The sequence below is a fragment of the Scyliorhinus torazame genome, chromosome 2 (genome assembly GCF_047496885.1).
Source record: "Scyliorhinus torazame isolate Kashiwa2021f chromosome 2, sScyTor2.1, whole genome shotgun sequence".
NCBI lineage: Eukaryota > Metazoa > Chordata > Chondrichthyes > Carcharhiniformes > Scyliorhinidae > Scyliorhinus > Scyliorhinus torazame.
The window spans coordinates 399426861-399451184 of NC_092708.1; the positions used below are offsets into that span (position 1 = coordinate 399426861).

At 56.4% G+C, this 24324-nt stretch overlaps 1 protein-coding gene across 1 annotated transcript in view; it reads right to left on the minus strand.

Annotated features, from left to right (window-relative positions):
- The window catches only part of LOC140406291 (cholesterol 24-hydroxylase-like), a 201133-nt gene that overhangs the window by 89554 nt on the left and 87255 nt on the right, over positions 1-24324 (minus strand). The window contains exon 8 of the mRNA XM_072494406.1: positions 14751-14907. Coding sequence (XP_072350507.1) covers positions 14751-14907 — 157 coding nt within the window. The remainder of the gene's footprint in view (positions 1-14750; positions 14908-24324) is intronic.

A 24324-nucleotide genomic window follows, 5' to 3' on the forward strand; every position in this document is an offset into this window, starting at 1 on the left:
GTAATCTCCGGCCATGAGGTGTTGGTAGGGATGGAGGGGGAAGTGTACGCGGGGATAGTAATCTCCGGCCATGAAGTGTTGATAGGGACGGAGGGGGGAGAGTACACGGGGATAGTAATCTCGGGTCACGAGGTGTTGTTAGCGATGGAGGGGGAAGAGTACGCGGGGATAGTAATCTCCGGCCATGAGGTGTTGGTAGGGACGGAGGGGGGAGAGTACGCGTGGATAGTAATCTCGGGCCTTGAGGTGTTGGTAGGGATGGAGGGGGAAGAGTACGCGGGGATAGTAATCTCTGGCCATGAGGTGTTGGTAGGGATGGAGGCGGAAGAGTACGCGGGGATAGTAATCTCCGGCCATGAGGTGTTGGTAGGGACGGAGGGGGGAGAGTACGCGGGGATAATAATCTCGGGCCATGAGGTGTTGGTCGGGACGGAGGGGGAAGAGTACGCGGGGATAGTAATCTCAGGCCATGAGGTATTGTTAGGGACGGAGGGGGAAGAGTACGCGGGGATAGTAATCTCGGGCCATGAGGTGTTGATTGGGTTGGAGGGGGAAGAGTACGCGGGGATAGTAATCTCGGGCCATGAGGTGTTGGTAGGGATGGAGGGGGGAGAGTACGCGGGGATAGTGATCTCGGGCCATGAGGTGTTGGTAGGGACGGAGGGGGAGGAGTACGCGGGGATAGTAATCTCCGGCCATGAGGTGTTGGTAGGGACGGAGGGGGGAGAGTATGCGGGGATAGTAATCTCGGCCCATGAGGTGTTGGTAGGTTTGGAGTGGGAAGAGTACGCGGGGATAGTAATCTCCGGCCATGAGGTGGTGGTAGGGACGGAGGGGGGAGAGTACGCGGGGATAGTAATCTTGGGCCATGAGGGGTTGGAGGGGGAAGAGTGCACGGGGATAGTAATCTCCGGCCATGAGGTGTTGGTAGGGATGGAGGGGGAAGAGTACGCGGGGATAGTAATCTCGGGCCATGAGGTGTTGGTAGGGTTGGAGGCGGAAGAGTACGCGGGGATAGTAATCTCCGGCCATGAGGTGTTGGTAGGGACGGAGGGGGGAGAGTACGCGGGGATAGTAATCTTGGGCCATGAGGTGTTGGTAGGGATGGAGGGGGAAGAGTACGCGGGAATAGTAATCTCGGGCCATGAGGTGTTGGTAGGGACGGAGGGGGGAGAGTACGAGGGGATAGTAATCCCGGGCCATGAGGTGCTGGTAGGGATGGAGGGGGAAGACTACGCGGCGATAGTAATCTCCGGCCATGAGGTGTTGGTAGGGTTGGAGGGGGATGAGTACGCGGGGATAGTAATCTCAGGCCTTGAGGTATTGTTAGGGACGGAGGGGGAAAAGTACGCGGGGATAGTAATCTCGGGCCATGAGGTGTTGATAGGGTTGGAGGGGGAAGAGTACGCGGGGATAGTAATTTCGGGCCATGAGGTGTTGGTAGGGACGGAGGGGGAAGAGTACGCGGGGATAGTAATCTCGGGACATGAGGTGTTGGGAGGGTTGGACGGGGAAGAGTACGCGGGGATAGTAATCTCGGGCCATGAGGTGTTGGTAGGGTTGGAGGCGGAAGAGTACGCGGGGATAGTAATCTCCGGCCATGAGGTGTTGGTAGGGACGGAGGGGGAGAGTACGCGGGGATAGTAATCTCGGGCCATGAGGTGTAGGTAGGGATGGAGGGGGAAGTGTACGCGGGGATAGTAATCTTGGGCCATGAGGGGTTGGTAGGGTTGGAGGGGGAAGAGTGCGCGGGGATAGTAATCTGGGCCATGAGATGTTGTTAGGGATGGAGGGGGAAGAGTACGCGGGGATAGTAATCTCGGGCCATGAGGTGTTGGTAGGGATGGAGGGGGAAGAGTACGCGGGGATAGTAATCTCGGGCCATGAGGTGTTGGTAGGGTTGGAGGCGGAAGAGTACGCGGGGATAGTAATCTCCGGCCATGAGGTGTTGTTAGGGACGGAGGGGGGAGAGTACGCGGGCATAGTAATCTTGGGCCATGAGGGGTTGGTAGGGTTGGAGGGGGAAGAGTCCGCGGAGATAGTAATCTCCGGACATGAGGTGTTGGTAGGGACGGAGGGGGGAGAGTACGCGGGGATAGTAATCTCGGCCCATGAGTTGTTGGTACGGTTGGAGTGGGAAGAGTACGCGGGGATAGTAATCTCCTGCCATGAGGTGTTGGCAGGGATGGAGGAGGAAGAGGACGCGGGGATAGCAATCTCAGGCCACGAGGTGTTGGTCGGGACGGAGGGGGTAGAGTACGCGGGGATAGTAATCTCCGGCCATGAGGTGTTGGTAGGGATGGAGGAGGAAGAGGACGCGGGGATAGTAATCTCAGGCCACGAGGTGTTGGTCGGGACGGAGGGGGAAGAGTACGCGGGGATAGTCATCTCGGGCCATGAGGTGTTGGTAGGGATGGAGGGTGAAGAGTACGCAGGGATAGTAATCTCGGGCCATGAGGTGTTGGTAGGGACGGAGGGGGGAGAGTACACAGGGATAGTAATCTCCGGCCATGAGGTGTTGGTAGGGTTGGAGGGGGAAGAGTACGCAGGGATAGTAATCTCGGGCCATGAGGTGTTGGTAGGGACGGAGGGGGGAGAGTACACAGGGATAGTAATCTCCGGCCATGAGGTGTAGTTAGGGATGGAGGGGGGAGAGTACGCGGGGATAGTAATCTCCGGCCATGAGGTGTTGGTAGGGACGGAGGGGGGAGAGTACGCGGGGATAGTAATCTCGGGCCATGAGGTGTTGTTAGGGATGGAGGGGGAAGAGTACGCAGGGATAGTAATCTCTGGCCATGAGGCGTTGGTAGGGATGGAGGGGGAAGTGTACGCGGGGATAGTAATCTCGGGCCATGAGGTGTTGGTCGGGATGGTGGGGGAAGTGTACGTGGGGATAGTAATCTCGGGCCATGAGGTGTTGGTAGGGATGGAGGGGGGAGAGTACGCGGGGATAGTAATCTCGGGCCATGAGGTGTTGGTACGGTTGGAGTGGGAAGAGTACGCGGGGATAGTAAATCTCTCGCCATGAGGTGTTGGCAGGGATGGAGGGGGAAGTGTCCGCGGGGATAGTAATCTCCGGCCATGAGGTGTTGGTAGGGACGGAGGGGGAAGAGTACGCAGGGATAGTAATCTCGGGCCATGAGGTGTTGGTAGGGACGGAGGGGGAAGAGTACGCGGGGTTAGTAATCTCCGGCCATGAGGTGTTGGTAGGGATGGAGGGGGAAGTGTACGCGGGGATAGTAATCTCCGGCCATGAAGTGTTGATAGGGACGGAGGGGGGAGAGTACACGGGGATAGTAATCTCGGGCCACGAGGTGTTGTTAGCGATGGAGGGGGAAGAGTACGCGGGGATAGTAATCTCCGGCCATGAGGTGTTGGTAGGGACGGAGGGGGGAGAGTACGCGTGGATAGTAATCTCGGGCCATGAGGTGTTGGTAGGGATGGAGGGGGAAGAGTACGCGGGGATAGTAATCTCCGGCCATGAGGTGTTGGTAGGGACGGAGGGGGGAGAGTACGCGGGGATAGTAATCTCGGGCCTTGAGGTGTTGTTAGGGATGGAGGGGGAAGAGTACGCAGGGATAGTAATCTCTGGCCATGAGGCGTTGGTAGGGATGGAGGGGGAAGTGTACGCGGGGATAGTAATCTCGGGCCATGAGGTGTTGGTCGGGATGGTGGGGGAAGTGTACGTGGGGATAGTAATCTCGGGCCATGAGGTGTTGGTAGGGATGGAGGGGGAAGTGTCCGCGGGGATAGTAAATCTCTCGCCATGAGGTGTTGGCAGGGATGGAGGGGGAAGTGTCCGCGGGGATAGTAATCTCCGGCCATGAGGTGTTGGTAGGGACGGAGGGGGAAGAGTACGCAGGGATAGTAATCTCGGGCCATGAGGTGTTGGTAGGGACGGAGGGGGAAGAGTACGCGGGGATAGTAATCTCCGGCCATGAGGTGTTGGTAGGGATGGAGGGGGAAGTGTACGCGGGGATAGTAATCTCCGGCCATGAAGTGTTGATAGGGACGGAGGGGGGAGAGTACACGGGGATAGTAATCTCGGGCCACGAGGTGTTGTTAGCGATGGAGGGGGAAGTGTACGCGGGGATAGTAATCTCCGGCCTTGAAGTGTTGATAGGGACGGAGGGGGGAGAGTACGCGGGAATAGTAATCTTGGGCCATGAGGGGTTGGTAGGGTTGGAGGGGGAAGAGTACGCGGGGATAGTAATCTTCGGCCATGAGGTGTTGGTAGGGATGGAGGGGGAAGAGTACGCGGGGATAGTAATCTTGGGCCATGAGGTGTTGGTAGGGATGGAGGGGGAAGAGTACGCGGGGATAGTAATCTCGGGCCATGAGGTGTTGGTAGGGACGGAGGGGGGAGAGTACGCGGGGATAGTAATCCCGGGCCATGAGGTGCTGGTAGGGATGGAGGGGGAAGACTACGCGGCGATAATAATCTCCGGCCATGAGGTGTTGGTAGGGTTGGAGGGGGATGAGTACGCGGGGATAGTAATCTCAGGCCATGAGGTATTGTTAGGGACGGAGGGGGAAGAGTACGCGGGGATAGTAATCTCGGGCCATGAGGTGTTGATAGGGTTGGAGGGGGAAGAATACGCGGGGATAGTAATCTCGGGCCATGAGGTGTTGGTAGGGACGGAGGGGGAAGAGTACGCGGGGATAGTAATCTCGGGCCATGAGGTGTTGGTAGGGTTGGACGGGGAAGAGTACGCGGGGATAGTAATCTCGGGCCATGAGGTGTTGGTAGGGTTGGAGGCGGAAGAGTACGCCGGGATAGTAATCTCCGGCCATGAGGTGCTGGTAGGGACGGAGGGGGAGAGTACGCGGGGATAGTAATCTCGGGCCATGAGGTGTTGGTAGGGATGGAGGGGGAAGAGTACGCGGGGATAGTAATCTTGGGCCATGAGGGGTTGGTAGGGTTGGAGGGGGAAGAGTGCGCGGGGATAGTAATCTCCGGCCATGAGATGTTGTTAGGGATGGAGGGGGAAGAGTACGCGGGGATAGTAATCTCGGGCCATGAGGTGTTGGTAGGGTTGGAGGCGGAAGAGTACGCGGGGATAGTAATCTCCGGCCATGAGGTGTTGGTAGGGACGGAGGGGGGAGAGTACGCGGGGATAGTAATCTTGGGCCATGAGGTGTTGGTAGGGATGGAGGGGGAAGAGTACGCGGGAATAGTAATCTCGGGCCATGAGGTGTTGGTAGGGACGGAGGGGGGAGAGTACGAGGGGATAGTAATCCCGGGCCATGAGGTGCTGGTAGGGATGGAGGGGGAAGACTACGCGGCGATAGTAATCTCCGGCCATGAGGTGTTGGTAGGGTTGGAGGGGGATGAGTACGCGGGGATAGTAATCTCAGGCCTTGAGGTATTGTTAGGGACGGAGGGGGAAAAGTACGCGGGGACAGTAATCTCGGGCCATGAGGTGTTGATAGGGTTGGAGGGGGAAGAGTACGCGGGGATAGTAATTTCGGGCCATGAGGTGTTGGTAGGGACGGAGGGGGAAGAGTACGCGGGGATAGTAATCTCGGGACATGAGGTGTTGGGAGGGTTGGACGGGGAAGAGTACGCGGGGATAGTAATCTCGGGCCATGAGGTGTTGGTAGGGTTGGAGGCGGAAGAGTACGCGGGGATAGTAATCTCCGGCCATGAGGTGTTGGTAGGGACGGAGGGGGAGAGTACGCGGGGATAGTAATCTCGGGCCATGAGGTGTAGGTAGGGATGGAGGGGGAAGTGTACGCGGGGATAGTAATCTTGGGCCATGAGGGGTTGGTAGGGTTGGAGGGGGAAGAGTGCGCGGGGATAGTAATCTGGGCCATGAGATGTTGTTAGGGATGGAGGGGGAAGAGTACGCGGGGATAGTAATCTCGGGCCATGAGGTGTTGGTAGGGATGGAGGGGGAAGAGTACGCGGGGATAGTAATCTCGGGCCATGAGGTGTTGGTAGGGTTGGAGGCGGAAGAGTACGCGGGGATAGTAATCTCCGGCCATGAGGTGTTGTTAGGGACGGAGGGGGGAGAGTACGCGGGGATAGTAATCTTGGGCCATGAGGGGTTGGTAGGGTTGGAGGGGGAAGAGTCCGCGGAGATAGTAATCTCCGGACATGAGGTGTTGGTAGGGACGGAGGGGGGAGAGTACGCGGGGATAGTAATCTCGGCCCATGAGTTGTTGGTACGGTTGGAGTGGGAAGAGTACGCGGGGATAGTAATCTCCTGCCATGAGGTGTTGGCAGGGATGGAGGAGGAAGAGGACGCGGGGATAGCAATCTCAGGCCACAAGGTGTTGGTCGGGACGGAGGGGGTAGAGTACGCGGGGATAGTAATCTCCGGCCATGAGGTGTTGGTAGGGATGGAGGAGGAAGAGGACGCGGGGATAGTAATCTCAGGCCACGAGGTGTTGGTCGGGACGGAGGGGGAAGAGTACGCGGGGATAGTCATCTCGGGCCATGAGGTGTTGGTAGGGATGGAGGGTGAAGAGTACGCAGGGATAGTAATCTCGGGCCATGAGGTGTTGGTAGGGACGGAGGGGGGAGAGTACACAGGGATAGTAATCTCCGGCCATGAGGTGTTGGTAGGGTTGGAGGGGGAAGAGTACGCAGGGATAGTAATCTCGGGCCATGAGGTGTTGGTAGGGACGGAGGGGGGAGAGTACACAGGGATAGTAATCTCCGGCCATGAGGTGTAGTTAGGGATGGAGGAGGGAGAGTACGCGGGGATAGTAATCTCCGGCCATGAGGTGTTGGTAGGGACGGAGGGGGGAGAGTACGCGGGGATAGTAATCTCGGGCCATGAGGTGTTGTTAGGGATGGAGGGGGAAGAGTACGCAGGGATAGTAATCTCTGGCCATGAGGCGTTGGTAGGGATGGAGGGGGAAGTGTACGCGGGGATAGTAATCTCGGGCCATGAGGTGTTGGTCGGGATGGTGGGGGAAGTGTACGTGGGGATAGTAATCTCGGGCCATGAGGTGTTGGTAGGGATGGAGGGGGGAGAGTACGCGGGGATAGTAATCTCGGGCCATGAGGTGTTGGTACGGTTGGAGTGGGAAGAGTACGCGGGGATAGTAAATCTCTCGCCATGAGGTGTTGGCAGGGATGGAGGGGGAAGTGTCCGCGGGGATAGTAATCTCCGGCCATGAGGTGTTGGTAGGGACGGAGGGGGAAGAGTACGCAGGGATAGTAATCTCGGGCCATGAGGTGTTGGTAGGGACGGAGGGGGAAGAGTACGCGGGGTTAGTAATCTCCGGCCATGAGGTGTTGGTAGGGATGGAGGGGGAAGTGTACGCGGGGATAGTAATCTCCGGCCATGAAGTGTTGATAGGGACGGAGGGGGGAGAGTACACGGGGATAGTAATCTCGGGCCACGAGGTGTTGTTAGCGATGGAGGGCGAAGAGTACGCGGGGATAGTAATCTCCGGCCATGAGGTGTTGGTAGGGACGGAGGGGGGAGAGTACGCGTGGATAGTAATCTCGGGCCATGAGGTGTTGGTAGGGATGGAGGGGGAAGAGTACGCGGGGATAGTAATCTCCGGCCATGAGGTGTTGGTAGGGACGGAGGGGGGAGAGTACGCGGGGATAGTAATCTCGGGCCTTGAGGTGTTGTTAGGGATGGAGGGGGAAGAGTACGCAGGGATAGTAATCTCTGGCCATGAGGCGTTGGTAGGGATGGAGGGGGAAGTGTACGCGGGGATAGTAATCTCGGGCCATGAGGTGTTGGTCGGGATGGTGGGGGAAGTGTACGTGGGGATAGTAATCTCGGGCCATGAGGTGTTGGTAGGGATGGAGGGGGAAGTGTCCGCGGGGATAGTAAATCTCTCGCCATGAGGTGTTGGCAGGGATGGAGGGGGAAGTGTCCGCGGGGATAGTAATCTCCGGCCATGAGGTGTTGGTAGGGACGGAGGGGGAAGAGTACGCAGGGATAGTAATCTCGGGCCATGAGGTGTTGGTAGGGACGGAGGGGGAAGAGTACGCGGGGATAGTAATCTCCGGCCATGAGGTGTTGGTAGGGATGGAGGGGGAAGTGTACGCGGGGATAGTAATCTCCGGCCATGAAGTGTTGATAGGGACGGAGGGGGGAGAGTACACGGGGATAGTAATCTCGGGCCACGAGGTGTTGTTAGCGATGGAGGGGGAAGTGTACGCGGGGATAGTAATCTCCGGCCTTGAAGTGTTGATAGGGACGGAGGGGGGAGAGTACGCGGGAATAGTAATCTTGGGCCATGAGGGGTTGGTAGGGTTGGAGGGGGAAGAGTACGCGGGGATAGTAATCTTCGGCCATGAGGTGTTGGTAGGGATGGAGGGGGAAGAGTACGCGGGGATAGTAATCTTGGGCCATGAGGTGTTGGTAGGGATGGAGGGGGAAGAGTACGCGGGGATAGTAATCTCGGGCCATGAGGTGTTGGTAGGGACGGAGGGGGGAGAGTACGCGGGGATAGTAATCCCGGGCCATGAGGTGCTGGTAGGGATGGAGGGGGAAGACTACGCGGCGATAATAATCTCCGGCCATGAGGTGTTGGTAGGGTTGGAGGGGGATGAGTACGCGGGGATAGTAATCTCAGGCCATGAGGTATTGTTAGGGACGGAGGGGGAAGAGTACGCGGGGATAGTAATCTCGGGCCATGAGGTGTTGATAGGGTTGGAGGGGGAAGAATACGCGGGGATAGTAATCTCGGGCCATGAGGTGTTGGTAGGGACGGAGGGGGAAGAGTACGCGGGGTTAGTAATCTCGGGCCATGAGGTGTTGGTAGGGTTGGACGGGGAAGAGTACGCGGGGATAGTAATCTCGGGCCATGAGGTGTTGGTAGGGTTGGAGGCGGAAGAGTACGCCGGGATAGTAATCTCCGGCCATGAGGTGCTGGTAGGGACGGAGGGGGAGAGTACGCGGGGATAGTAATCTCGGGCCATGAGGTGTTGGTAGGGATGGAGGGGGAAGAGTACGCGGGGATAGTAATCTTGGGCCATGAGGGGTTGGTAGGGTTGGAGGGGGAAGAGTGCGCGGGGATAGTAATCTCCGGCCATGAGATGTTGTTAGGGATGGAGGGGGAAGAGTACGCGGGGATAGTAATCTCGGGCCATGAGGTGTTGGTAGGGTTGGAGGCGGAAGAGTACGCGGGGATAGTAATCTCCGGCCATGAGGTGTTGGTAGGGACGGAGGGGGGAGAGTACGCGGGGATAGTAATCTTGGGCCATGAGGGGTTGGTAGGGTTGGAGGGGGAAGAGTCCGCGGAGATAGTAATCTCCGGACATGAGGTGTTGGTAGGGACGGAGGGGGGAGAGTACGCGGGGATAGTAATCTCGGCCCATGAGTTGTTGGTACGGTTGGAGTGGGAAGAGTACGCGGGGATAGTAATCTCCTGCCATGAGTTGTTGGCAGGGATGGAGGGGGATGTGTACGCGGGGATAGTAATCTCCGGCCATGAGGTGTTGGTAGGGATGGAGGGGGAAGAGTACGCGGGGATAGTAATCTCCGGCCATGAGGTGTTGGTAGGGACGGAGGGGGAAGAGTACGCGGGGATGGTAATCTCGGGCCATGAGGTGTTGGTAGGGACGGAGGGGGAAGTGTACGCGGGGATAGTAATCTCCGGCCATGAGGTGTTGGTAGGGATGGAGGGGGGAGAGTACGCGGGGATAGTAATCTCGGGCCATGAGGTGTTGGTAGGGACGGAGGGGGAAGAGTACGCGGGGATAGTAATCTCCGGCCATGATGTGTTGGTAGGGACGGAGGGGGGAGAGTATGCGGGGATACTAATCTCGGCCCATGAGGTGTTGGTAGGGTTGGAGTGGGAAGAGTACGCGCGGATAGTAATCTCCGGCCATGAGGTGTTGGTAGGGATGGAGGGGGAAGAGTACACGGGGATAGTAATCTCGGGCCATGAGGTGTTGGTAGGGATGGAGGGGGAAGAGTACGCGGGGATAGTAATCTCGGGCCATGAGGTGTTGGTCGGGATGAAGGGGGGAGAGTACGCGGGGATAGTAATCTCGGGCCATGAGGTGTTGGTAGGGATGGAGGGGGGAGAGTACGCGGGGATAGTAATCTCGGGCCATGAGGTGTTGGTAGGGATGGAGGGGGGAGAGTACGCGGGGATAGTAATCTCCGGCCATGAGGTGTTGGTAGGGACGGAGGGGGGAGAGTACGCGGGGATAGTAATCTTGGGCCATGAGGGGTTGGTAGGGTTGGAGGGGGAAGAGTGCGCGGGGATAGTAATCTCCGGCCATGAGGTGTTGGTAGGGATGGAGGGGGGAGAGTACGCGGGGATAGTAATCTCCGGCCATGAGGTGTTGGTAGGGACGGAGGGGGGAGAGTACGCGGGGATAGTAATCTTGGGCCATGAGGGGTTGGTAGAGTTGGAGGGGGAAGTGTACGCGGGGATAGTAATCTCGGGCCATGAGTTGTTGGTACAGTTGGAGTGGGAAGAGTACGCGGGGATAGTAATCTCCGGCCATGAGGTGTTGGTAGGGACGGAGGGGGAAGAGTACGCGGGGATGGTAATCTCGGGCCATGAGGTGTTGGCAGGGATGGAGGGGGAAGTGTACGCGGGGATAGTAATCTCCGGCCATGAGGTGTTGGTAGGGACGGAGGGGAAGAGTACGCGGGGATAGTAATCTCGGGCCATGAGGTGTTGTTCGGGACGGAGGGGGAAGTGTACGCGGGGATAGTAATCTCCGGCCATGAGATGTTGGTAGGGATGGAGGGGGGAGAGTACGCGGGGATAGTAATCTCGGGCCATGAGGTGTTGGTAGGGACGGAGGGGGAAGAGTACGCGGGGATAGTAATCGCGGGCCATGAGGTGTTGGTAGGGACGGAGGGGGGAGAGTACGCGGGGATAGTAATCTTGGGCCATGAAGTGTTGGTAGGGATGGAGGGGGAAGAGTACGCGGGGATAGTAATCTCGGGCCATGAGGTGTTGGTAGGGACGGAGGGGGGAGAGTACGCGGGGATAGTAATCTCGGGCCATGAGGTGTTGGTTGGGACGGAGGGGGGAGAGTACGCGGGGATAGTAATCTCCGGCCATGAGGTGTTGGTAGCGATGGAGGGGGAACAGTACGTGGCGATAGTAATCTCGGGCCATGAGGTGTTGGTAGGGACGGAGGGGGGAGAGTACGCGGGGATAGTAATCTCAAGCCATGAGCTGTTGGTAGGGACGGAGGGGGAAGAGTACGCGGGGATAGTAATCTCCGACCCTGAGGTGTTGGTAGGGACGGAGGGGGGAGAGTATGCGGGGATAGTAATCTCGGCCCATGAGGTGTTGGTAGGGTTGGAGTGGGAAGAGTACGCGGGGATAGTAATCTCCGGCCATGAGGTGTTGGTAGGGATGGACGGGGAAGAGTACGCGGGGATAGTAATCTCGGGCCATGAGGTGTTGGTAGGGACGGAGGGGGGAGAGTACGCGGGGATAGTAATCTTGGGCCATGAGGGGTTGGTAGGGTTGGAGGGGGAAGAGTGCGCGGGGATAATAATCTCCGGCCATGAGGTGTTGGTAGGGATGGAGCGGGAAGAGTACGCGGGGATAGTAATCTCGGGCCATGAGGTGTTGGTAGGGACGGAGGGGGGAGAGTACGCGGGGATAGTAATCTCGGGCCATGAGGTGTGGTAGGTACGGAGGGGGGAGAGTACGCGGGGATAGTAATCTTGGGCCATGAGGTGTTGGTAGGGATGGAGGGGGAAGAGTACGCGGGGATAGTAATCTCGGGCCATGAGGTGTTGGTAGGGATGGAGGGGGAAGAGTACGCGGGGATAGTAATCTCGGGCCATGAGGTGTTGGTAGGGACGGAGGGGGGAGAGTACGCGGGGATAGTAATCTTGGGCCATGAGGGGTTGGTAGGGTTGGAGGGGGAAGAATACGCGGGGATAGTAATCTCCGGCCATGAGGTGTTGGTAGGGATGGATGGGGAAGAGTACGCGGGGATAGTAATCTCCGGCCATGAGGTGTTGGTAGGGTTGGAGGGGGAAGAGTACGCGGGGATAGTAATCTCGGGCCATGAGGTGTTGGTAGGGTTGGAGGGGGAAGAGTACGCGGGGATAGGAATCTCCGGCCATGAGGTGTTGGTAGGGACGGAGGGGGGAGGGTACGCGGGGATAGTAATCTTGGGCCATGAGGGGTTGGTAGGGTTGGAGGGGGAAGAGTACGCGGGGATAGTAATCTCCGGCCATGAGGTGTTGGTAGGGACGGAGGGGGAAGAGTATGCGGGGATAGTAATCTCCGGCCATGAGGTGTTGGCAGGGATGGAGGGGGAAGAGTACGCGGGGATAGTAATCTCCGGCCATGAGGTGTTGGTAGGGATGGAGGGGGAAGAGTACGCGGGGATAGTAATCTCGGGCCATGAGGTGTTGGTAGGGATGGAGGGGGGAGAGTACGCGGGGATAGTAATCTCCGGCCATGAGGTGTTGGTAGGGTTCGAGGGGGAAGAGTACGCGGGGATAGTAATCTCGGGCCATGAGGTGTTGGTAGGGATGGAGGGGGGAGAGTACGCGGGGATAGTAATCTCCGGCCATGAGGTGTTGGTAGGGTTGGAGAGGGAAGTGTACGCGGGGATAGTAATCTCCGGCCATGAGGTGTTGGTAGGGACGGAGGGTGAAGAGTACGCGGGGATGGTAATCTCGGGCCATGAGGTGTTGGTAGGGACGGAGGGGGAAGTGTACGCGGGGATAGTAATCTCCGGCCATGAGGTGTTGGTAGGGGTGGAGGGGGGAGAGTACGCGGGGATAGTAATCTTGGGCCATGAGGTGTTGGTAGGGATGGAGGGGGAAGAGTACGCGGGGATAGTAATCTCGGGCCATGAGGTGTTGGTAGGGACGGAGGGGGGAGAGTACGCGGGGATAGTAATCCCGGGCCATGAGGTGTTGGTACGGATGGAGGTGGAAGACTACGCGGCGATAGTAATCTCCGGCCATGAGGTGTTGGTAGGGTTGGAGGGGGATGAGTACGCGGGGATAGTAATCTCGGGCCATGAGGTGTTGGTAGGGATGGAGGGGGAAGAGTACGCGGGGATAGTAATCTTGGGCCACGAGGGGTTGGTAGGGTTGGAGGGGGAAGAGTACACGGGGATAGTAATCTCCGGCCATGAGGTGTTGGTAGGGATGGAGGGGGAAGAGTACGCGGGGATAGTAATCTCGGGCCATGAGGTGTTGGTAGGGATGGAGGGGGGAGAGTACGCGTGGATAGTAATCTCCGGCCATGAGGTGTTGGTAGGGTTGGAGGGGGAAGAGTACGCGGGGATAGTAATCTCGGGCCATGCGCCACACTGGCTGGAGATTCGGCTTCGATCGCGAGGTGATACAGAATGAGTGGGTTCTTCCTTGAAATGGGTTCTTCCAGGGAGTTGCAGATGAGTGGGAGAAGTGTGGGCGGGGACCAGCAAACCATGCACATATGTTCTGGGGCTGCGAGAAGCTAGAGAGATTCTGGGTGTGAGTGTTCATGGACTGAAGGATAGTGGGGAGGAGGTGAAGTCGGACCCTTTAGTGGTGATGTTTTGGATATTGGAGCAACTGGAGTTGATGGAGGGGAGGAAGGCCGATGTAGTGGCCTTCGCCTCTCTGATTGCCCGGCGAAGGATCTTACTGGAATGGCGATCGGCAACTCGCCGGGGGTGGCGGCCTGGCTGGGAGACTTATACAACTTTCTGTGACTGGAAAAGATTAAATACGAATCGAGGGGTTCAGCGGAGGGCATTGAGGCGAGGTGGGGGATGTTCGTGGCTTTGTTTGAGTTGTTTAGTTGCTTGTCACTGGGGAGGGGTGAAAATTGGGAAAGATTTGTACAATTGTGTGCTGGTGAGTGTGTTCCCCGGACTGTTTATATTTTATAACCGTTTGACTAAGTTTGGAATAAGATACATTAAAAAAAAAATTGTTTATAATTTCTGCATTTGTCTATTTGTTCTGTTTATCGCTTGTCCTTGTGTTCAAACAAAGCACACCCTGGTCAGGAGAAAAGACAACAACGTGAAATCAACAGCATAATCACGAGCGTATTGTGTCCAGAATTATTGATTTACTACAGGATAATAACACTATCGGTGCCACTTCGAACGGCCACGGTCAGGGCAGGACCGTCGAACAACACTCAAAGTATCAATGAACGAAACGTGTTCACTCCGCCACGCTTTCGCTCCGACACCCAGGAGGCCAGAAGCCCAGACCTGGCCGGGGGGATAGCCCGACATGGCCAGCCACCTCCAAAGCCCTCACGTCGAACATCGCGGACAGGACAGCATGAGGCCAATGGTCAGGGCCTCCACCCCACCCCAGGCCTCAAGACCAGACACAATGTGCCCCATCTCAAGGACACTCTGCAGTTCACCAGAGTGAACACCCAAACCCTGTACCCTTGAGCCCAGACCCTCAGCCGGAATATCATTCGCAATGTAATCCCGATGCAAACAGCACCTCCGGAACACAGATTCATCGCTCACCAGCAAAACCAATACTGCGAGATGGACCCTACCCCAGCCACATCCAACTGCCCCAATCGAACGAGGGTCCACTCTGATTCCCCTTGGCTCTTCACCACAAAACTCTGACCTGCATCATTCAGGTACGTAGCGCAGGACATATATCCCAAAAAGGAGATAATTATGGAATGTGCATTGGGATAAAATAAAGGATTAAAAGATGAGTGGAGTCAGGGCTCAGGAAAACACAGTCACACCCGTGCTCACATCATGTGATCCCCCATAATAGTTTTTTTTTAGGTGTAAGAACTCCACTCACGGATGGTAAGCTGGCTCATCGAGAAGTGACGGTGAATCATATTACCTGCACTTTTGAGGATGTATGTCAGGATGTCTCTTGGCACGTCCTCTCCATTTGCTACAGCTTTCTTCCTCTCCTCTATGCACTGCTTCCCTGTGTTACGTAGCAGCTCCAGAGAGTCCCACACCTCCTTCACAAACTTCCAGTGCTGAGGCATGTACTGGGAACGAGGAAGGACATGGATCAGCTAGACTGACAACAAAGGGACAGGAGTGGCTGGGTAGCTGATTACAGGGGGACAGGAATAGTGCAAAGAGGGAAACACAGGGCAACAATTACACAGAGCAAGATCCCACCGACAATGAAATAAATGATCAGACGTTAGCCGAGGGATAAAAGTTTCCAGAACATCAGAACACCAGAACACCAAGGCGAACTCCCGTTCTATTCAGTTTAACACCTTGGCCCGAATTGTCCGTTTGGGAGACTACGGGAGACTAAGGGCGCGACTTAACCGGAAAAAAAAATCTATGTCCAGTTTTGGGCGTGTTTAGTGCCATTCAGCGTAACTTGCCTGTGGTAGTCACCACTGTTTGTATAATAGTTGTATTAGAGGTAATACGGTAAGGCTCCTGTACTACAGGTACGGGGGTAGATCCCTGCCAGCTGGCTCCACCCAGTAGGTGGAGTATAAATGTGTGTGCACACCGAGCTGCTCCCATTTCTGGTAGCAGCTGCAGGAGGCCACACATCTCTGCTTAATAAAGCCTCGATTACTCTACTCTCGTCTCGTCGTAATTGATAGTGCATCAATTTATTAAGCAGAGGGTTCTGGGTGGGGGTGGCAAAGGTGCTTTCGAAGGTGGTGGGGGTCCGGGTCGAACCAAGCTGGGGGTTGGCTATATTTGGGGTTGCAGAAGAGCCGGGAGTGCAGGAGGCGAGAGAGGCTGATGTGTTGGCCTTTGCGTCCCTTGTAGCCCGGCGCAGGATATTGTTAATGTGGAAGGAAGCCAAACCCCCAGGTGTGGAGACCTGGATAAACGACATGGCAGGGTTTATAAAGTTAGAACGGATTAAATTCGTGTTAAGGGGGTCGGCTCAGGGGTTCACCAAGCGGTGGCAACCGTTCGTCGATTACCTCACAGAAAGATAGAGGGAATGGAAAAGAAGTAGACAACAGCAGCAACTCAGGGGGGGTGGGGGGGAGGAAATCGAACGGACTCTCAGAGATGTTATTGTATATGTATAATATGTATAGGTAGTTGTTATAGGTAATTGTATATTGGATTGTTGGATTGTATTTTTGGAGAGTATTTATTTTGGACAAGGCAGTTGCCATTCAGTTTTGTTTTTGTTTATATATTATTTATCTATTTGTTTAAAACTGGCCACTGTTATTTATATTGCTTTATTGTTGTGTAAAAGAAACATTACGTATTGTTATGTTTGGCCAAAAATCTCGAATAAAATATATTTTAAAAATTTTTTTATTAAGCAGAGATATTACAGCGATGGAACTACGCATCAAGTCAGGTCGCCTGCAGCTACACCCTCAAGCAGCCAACGCCACGTTGGCCTTCGACCACTGGCTAGCTTGCTTTGAAAGCTACCTCGGATCAGCGACAGAAGAACCCTCGGACGCACAGAAACCCCAGATCCTGTACTCACGGGTGAGCTCCAAGATTTTTCCCCTTATCCGGGATGCTGCCACTTACCCTGAAGCTATGCTGCTTCTGAAAGGAAACTATATCCGGCTGATCGACAAACTCTACGCCAGGCACCTCCTGTCCACGCGGTAACATCTCCCCGGTGAGTCATTGGACGATTTCTGGCGTGCCCTGCACATCCTGGCGAGGAACTGCGATTGCCAGGCAGTTTCGGCCATTGAACATACAGAACTCTTAATCAGGGACGCTTTTGTTACGGGCATGGGATCGGTGTACATCCGCCAGCGCCTATTAGAAGGGGTTACTAACTCGCGAACTCGCTAACGGTAGCCTCCCAAAACGTACAATAGTACGCCTCCGACCACAGGGGGTCCCCCTCATGGACATTGTGGGCCCCACCAGCGGCCGCCCCCAGCCAACCCCAAGCCTGCGCCGCGCGGCAGCCAACCAATCCCAGGTGGCCCAAGTGCAATTTCTGCGGGCAGACAAAGCACCCCCGGCAGCGCTGCCCGGCGCGGAGCGCAAGCTGCAAGGCCTGCGGGAAGAAGGGACATTTCGCTGCGGTGTGCCAGGCCCGGTCGATCGCTGCTGTATCTCGGCCCATTGTTCCTGCACCCCCCACGTGCGTTCCGTGGGCGCCTCCATTTCCGTCCCCGCAGACCTCGTGCAGCCCGTGGGTGCTGCCATCTTCCTCCCAGCAGACCTCGTGCGGCCCGTGGGTGCTGCCATCTTCCTCCCAGCAGACCTCGTGCGGCCCGTGGGTGCTGCCATCTTCCTCCCAGCAGACCTCGTGCGGCCCGTGGGTGCTGCCATCTTCCTCCCAGCAGACCTCGTGCGGTCCGTGGGTGCTGCCATCTTCCTCCCAGCAGACCTCGTGCGGCCCGTGGGTGCTGCCATCTTCCTCCCAGCAGACCTCGTGCGGCCCGTGGGTGCTGCCATCTTCCTCCCAGCAGACCTCGTGCGGCCCGTGGGTGCTGCCATCTTCCTCCCAGCAGACCTCGTGCGGTCCGTGGGTGCTGCCATCTTCCTCCCAGCAGACCTCGTGCAGCCCATGGGCGCCGCCATCTTTAACGCCGCCCGCCATGTGTGCCCCTGGACGCTGCCAGCTTTGGCGCCATTTGGACGGCGCCTCAGGACCCCTGCTCGTCGGGCACTTCATCTGGTCGCTCATCGCCTGTCACCGCGCTGACCAGCCCGGGGCCTACCAACACCAGCCGCAGCTCGCTTCCATCACGCTCGACCAGTCCCGGCCGCACAACCTCGCAACCCCGACGACGACGGTGAACGTCGATGGGCACAAGACGTCCTGCTTTCTTGACTCCGGGAGCACGGAAAGCTTCATCCGCCCCGATACGGTAAGGCTGTGCTCCCTCGCGGTACACCCCGTTACCCAGAGAATCTTCCTGGCCTCCGGATCCCATTCCGTGGAGATCCAGGGGTACTGCATCGCCACCCGAACCGTACAGGACGTAAAGTTCAGCAACTTCCAGCTCTACGTCCTCCCCAACCTCTGCGCTGCCTTGCTACTCGGCCTGGACTTCCAGTGCAACCTCCAAAGTCTAACTCTAAAATTCGGCGGCCCCTACCACCCCTCACCGTATGCGGTCTCATGGCCCTTAAGGTCGATCCACCCTCCCTGTTTGCAAACCTCACCCCGGATTGCAAACCCATCGCCACCAGGAGCAGACGGTACAGCGTCCAGGACCGGACCTTCATCAGGTCCGAGGTCCAGCGGCTGCTGCGGGAAGGCATCATTGAGGCCTAAGTGGTAGTAGTAAAGACTGGGGAGAAACACAGGATGGTCATAAACACAGCCAGACCATCAATCGGTACACGCAGCTCGACGCGTACCCCCTCCCACGCATATCTGATATGGTGAATCAGATTGCACAGTACCGGGTCTTCTCTACAGTGGACCTGAAATCTGCCTACCACCAGCTCCCCATCCGCAAGGCGGATCGCCAATACACTGCATTCAAAGCAGACGGCCGCCTTTACCACTTCCTTAGGGTTCCCTTCGGCGTCACAATGGGGTCTCGGTCTTCCAACGGGAGATGGACCGAATGGTTGACCGGTACGGACTACGGGCCACTTTCCTGTACCTAGATAACGTCACCATCTGCGGCCACGACCAGCAGGACCACGACGCTAACCTTTTCAAATTTCTCCACACCGCCAAACTCCTGAACCTCACGTACAATACCCCGACCGCATGCGCCCCCTCATGGAACTCCCACTCCCCCACTGCCCCAAGGCCCTGAAACGATGCCTGGGGTTTTTCTCCTATTATGCCCAGTGGGTCCCTAACTATGCGGACAAGGCCCGCCCACTCATCCGCTCCACAGCTTTCCCCCTGACGGCTGAGGCTGACACCTCCAAGGCCACGATGCACGCGGTCAACGAGACACTCCCCTTTCAGGTCGAGAGCGATGCATCGGATGTCGCTCTGGCCGCCACCCTCAACCAGGCGGGCAAACCCGTGGCATTCTTTTCCCGCACCCTCCACGCCTCCGAAATTCGGCACTCCTCCGTCGAAAAGGAGGCCCAGGCCATCGTAGAAGCTGTGCGACATTGGAGGCATTACCTGGCCGGCAGGAGATTCACTCTCCTCACTGACCAACGGGCGGTAGCCTTCATGTTTAATAATACACAGCGGGGCAAGATCAAAAATTATCTCTCCACCTACAATTATGAGATTTTGTATCGCCCCGGTAAGCTCAACGAGCCCCCCGATGCCCTATCCCGAGGTACATGTGCCAGCGCACAGGTGGACCGACTCCGGACCCTGCACGACGATCTCTGTCACCCAGGGGTCACCGGTTTTTTCACTTCACAAAGGCCCGCAACCTGCCCTACTCCATCGTGGAAGTCAGGGCGGTCACCAGAGACTGCCAGGCCTGCGCAGAGTGCAAACCGCACTTCTACCGGCCAGACCGAGCGCACCTGGTGAAGGCCTCCCGCCCCTTTGAACGCCTCAGCATGGATTTCAAAAGGCCCCTCTCCTCCACCGACCGAAACACGTACTTCCTGAACGTGGTCGATGAATACTCCAGATTCCCTTTCGGCATCCCATGCCCCGATATGACGTCTGCCACGGTCATTAAAGCCCTCAATAGCATCTTCACCCTGTTCGGTTTCCCCGCTTACGTCCACAGTGACCGGGGATCCTTCTTCATGAGTGATGAGCTACGTCAGTTCCTGCTCAGCAAGGGCATTGACTCGAGCAGGACGACCAGCTACAACCCCCGGGGAAATGGGCAGATGGAGAGGGAGAACGGGACGGTCTGGAAGGCCGTCCTCCTGGCCCTGCAGTCTAAAAATCCCCCGGTCTCACGCTGGCAGGAGGTCCTCCCCGACGCCCTCCACTCCATCCGATCGCTACTTTGCACTGCGACTAATGAAGCCCCCCAGGAACGTCTCCTTGCCTTCCCCAGGAAGTCCACCTCAGGGGTTTAGCTCCCAACGTGGCTGGCAGCTCCAGGACCCGTCCCCCTCCGCAATCACGTGCGGCTCCACGTGCGGCTCCACAAGGCGGACCCGTTGGTCGAAAGACTGCTGCATGCGAACCAGCAGCATGCCTACCCCGACGGCCGCCAGGACACAGTCTCCCTCAGGGACCTGGCACCAGCTGGATCCCCACCCACGGCCCAACACCACCCAACACCCCCCCCCCTCCGATTGCCCCGGCACCACCCACCCTGCCCTCAGCGGACCTCACTACAGCCCTTGCCCCAGGACGATCCGTCCTCCCACTGGTTCCACCCGGGGATGAAGATGAGGACAACACGCTCCCGGAGTCACAGGCGACCAAGTCGGCGCCTGCATCACCACCCGGACCGAGGGGCTCACAGCGGAGGATCAAGGCACCCGACCGGCTAAATTTGTAAATTTTCACCAGACTGTAAACTGTAAATTCTCACAAATCTGTAAATAGTTCTTCCACCACCCCCGCTGGACTCTTTTTTAACAGGGGGTGAATGTGGTAGTCACCACTGTTTGTATAATAGTTGTATCAGAGGTAATACGGTAAGGCTCCTGTACTACAGGTACGGGGGTAGATCCCTGCCTGCTGGCTCCGCCCAGTAGGCGGAGTATAAATGTGTGTGCACACCGAGCTGCTCCCATTTCTGGCGATACACCAGGAGGCCACACATCTCTGCTTAATAAAGCCTCGATTACTCTCTACTCTCGTCTCGTCGTAATTGATAGTGCATCATTGTTGTTTCCTTTGGTCACGGGGAGTTCCTCTCCCCTGAGGCTGCAGTTTGAGTGGTTTTCTGCTGGTGAACCCAACGGGAAAGGCTCCTCGCAGATCAGGGCACCATTTTGTCTGGCTGCCCCGATCTTTCTCCCACCCCTTTTTAACTCCCACCTAACCTCAGGGAGCCCCCCAGGAACACCCCCTCACACCCCCTCCACCTAGTAAGGCACACGGGCCTCATCTCTGGCAGTGCCACCCTGGCAATGTCCCTGCAAGCCTGACAGTGCCACAATAAGCGCTGCCAGGGTGCCAGTCTGGCAGTGCCAAGGTGCCCAGGTGTCACAGGGAGTGTCAGGGTATTAAGCGGCATCCTGACGAGGGTCTTGGCGGGAGAATCCAGCAAACACATATTCAAATGAGCCTCATGGTGATTTAAATCTGCTGACCAGGCTCATGCCCAGTGAGGGCCAGATCCAGATTGCGAGGCCTCTGGCGAGATTCAACGCCCTCGTACCGACACCGAGTTGCCACCGGGACTGATTTGCGTGGGGTTTGTGTTCCCATTCGGGGTGCATTTCAGAGAGCCCGGGTGAGTCACAACCTGGCATCACTCCCGTCCCTCACTCCTCAGATTCCCCCCAATTCCCTAGACTGAGGCCACCCACACCCCCACCTGCCTGCATCTTCCTTACAGATCACTCCACCAAACCCCAACACCTGGATTGTCTCCTTTGGCCAAGCACGAAGAGCAGAGTGGTGCAGCGGGAGCGAGCTGGGCCCATAACCCCGAGGTCAAAACCTTCTTTGGCCAGGTGCTCCACACAAATACCACCAGCTACAGGCCACCTGTACAACTCTCCTCGGCATGTGTCTCGCCATGCCCTTTCTGTGTCCCCTAGGACAAGGCAGTCCATAACAACGGGAGCGCCAGAGACTGGGAGGGGACATCCCTGATCTGTGCGTGCAGACCCCCACGGTGCAAAGGACAATGGAACCAGTGGGCAAGACCGAGGAAAGGACAGCGTCTGATACAGAGTCAGATACCAATGCAAAATGAAGTCCCTAAAGCAAACGCATCACCCTTCTCCCACAGACCGCTCCATCCCAAGGTCTCACCATGTCCCTTGCCTATTGTCTAGCAGGATCACTAGCAGACGAGGCTGGGCTGTCCGGGGTCACAATCCCCCAGCCACATTCCCAGCACACCCCCGGAGCACCAGTCCGGGGAGGAGACAGACTTCTCATCACTGGTGTCACCTGCAGCCTCCACCATCGCTAGAGACTATCACCGCGGTGGGACATTTTAGTGAAGAGGCTCCTGGGTCACCTTCAGATGCACTTTTCACACATGCTGCAGCACACCAGATGGAGGCAGGGACTCCCGAGAGAGCGGGCAGTCGGAGGGCTACCTGATCCCAGGAAATAGCTGTAGTCTGGACAGGTGTCGTGCTTCTGGAGAATCTGATGAAAATGCAGGCACAGAACCAGGATTTACAGGTGGTGATGTGTTATGGGCCAAGGTTTAAAAACTCCAAAGTGTATTATGGAGTTCACCTGACCTATAACCTTTATGTTGAATTTGGCTAGGATGAGAAGAGCCTGCCTTTCAAGTGTTATTCAACAGACTTCTTAGGCGCTTTTAATCAAAAAAACAAGCTTTATTCTAAGAATTAAGTTTACATTAGTATAAACGCACACAGCAAGAATTTTTATCAATTACAAACATAAAGACCCCCCACACAGCTACAGTAATCTATGTCTAACCCTTAATGAATTCCCTCTTTACTGTTCCAATTCTTTCTTTTTTTTTGAAAATATTTTTATTGAAGTATTTGTAAAATTTTATAACAATAACAGGAAAAAGAATAAACACTAGTTTAAACATCAACCGTTCACAAGGTGCAGAGTAGATATTTCTTCACACAGCTCTATCTTCACAGTCCCCATAAGTTAACATAAAATAACACTTACCACCACCCCCCTCCTCACGGAATGCTGCTACTGCCGACATTTAATTTACTCCAAGTAAGTCAACGAACGACTGCCACCTCCGGGAGAACCCTAGCATTGATCCCCTTAAGGCAAACTTTATTTTCTCGAGGCTGAGGAACCCAGCCATGTAATTGGTCCAAGTCTCGACACTCGGGGGTTTCAAGTCCCTCCTCATTAAAAGGATCCGTCTCCGGGCTACCATGGAGGCAAAGGCCAGAACGTCGGCCTCTTTCAGTCCCTGAACTCCCAGAACTTCTGACACTCCGAAAATCGCCACCTCACGACTCGGCCCCACCCGTGTACCTAACACCGTGGACATTGCCTTCGCAAACCCTTTCCAGAACCCTTCAAGCTTCGGGCATGCCCAGAACATATGGACATGGTTTGCTGGGCTTCCTGCACATCTCGCACACTTGTCCTCAACCCCATAAAACCTGCTCATCCTCGCCGCCGTCATGTGTGCCCAGTGGACCACCTTGAACCGGATTAAACTGAGCCTCGCGCATGAAGAGGAGGAATTAACCCTGCTTAGGGCTTCTGCCCACAGCCCTTGTTCTAACTCTTCTCCTAGTTCCTCCTCCCATTTGCCCTTAAGCTCTTCCACCGGGGTTTCCTCCGCTTCCAACAGTTCCTGGTAGATATCCGACACCTTCCCCTCCCCACCCAGGTACCGGAAACTACCCTGTCCTGTATCCCCTGTGGCAGCAGAAGCAGGAAGGCCACCACCTGTTTTCTCAAAAAGGCTCGCACCTGTAGATATCTGAAGCCATTCCCTGGCGGGAGTTTAAATTTGTCCTCCAGCACCTTCAGGCTGGGGAAGTTCCCGTCTATAAGCAGGTCACCCATCCTTTTGATTCTTGCCCTCTGCCAGCTCTGGAACCCGCTATTTTTTTACATAGAATTTACAGTGCAGAAGAAGGCCATTCGGCCCATCGAGTCTGTGCCGGCTCTTGGAAAGAGCACCCTACCCAAGTCCACACCTCCACCCCATCCCCATAACCCAGTAACCCCACCCAGCACTAAGGGCAATTTTGGACACTAAGGGCAATTTATCATGGCCAATCCACCTAACCTGCACATCTTTGGACTGTGGGAGGAAACCGGAGCACCCGGGGGAAACCCACGCACACACGGGGAGAACGTGCAGATTCCACACAGACAGTGACCCAAGCTGGAATCGAACCTGGGACCCTGGAGCTGTGAAGCAATTGTGCTAACCACCATGCTACCGTGCTGCCATCCATCCTGCCAGGTAGAAACCTGTGATTGTTACATATCGGGGTCCAGACCGACGAACCTTCCACCCTCTTATGTCTCCTCCACTGCCCCCAAATCTTCAGGGCCGCCACCACCACCGGACTAGTGGAGTACCGAGCCGGCGAGAACAGCAGAGGTGCCGTTGCCAGTGCTCCCAAACCGGTGCCTTTACATGATGCCGCCTCCAACTGCTCCCATGCCGACCCCTCCCCCATTACCCACTTCATAATCATGGCTATAATAGCCACCCAGTAGTAGTTGCAAAAGTTCGGCAACGCCAGCCCACCCTCCACCCGACTGTGCTCTAGTAACAGTCTCGTTACTCGCGAGGTCTTATTCGCCCACACAAAACCCGAAATTATCTTATTCACCCGCTTGAAAAAGGCCTTAGGAATGAAGATGGGAAGGCACTGAAATACAAATAGAAATCTGGGGAGGACGTCATTTTCACGGTCTGTACCCTCCCCGCCAGTGACAGCGGGAGCATGGCCCATCTTTTAAAGTCCCCTTCCATTTGCTC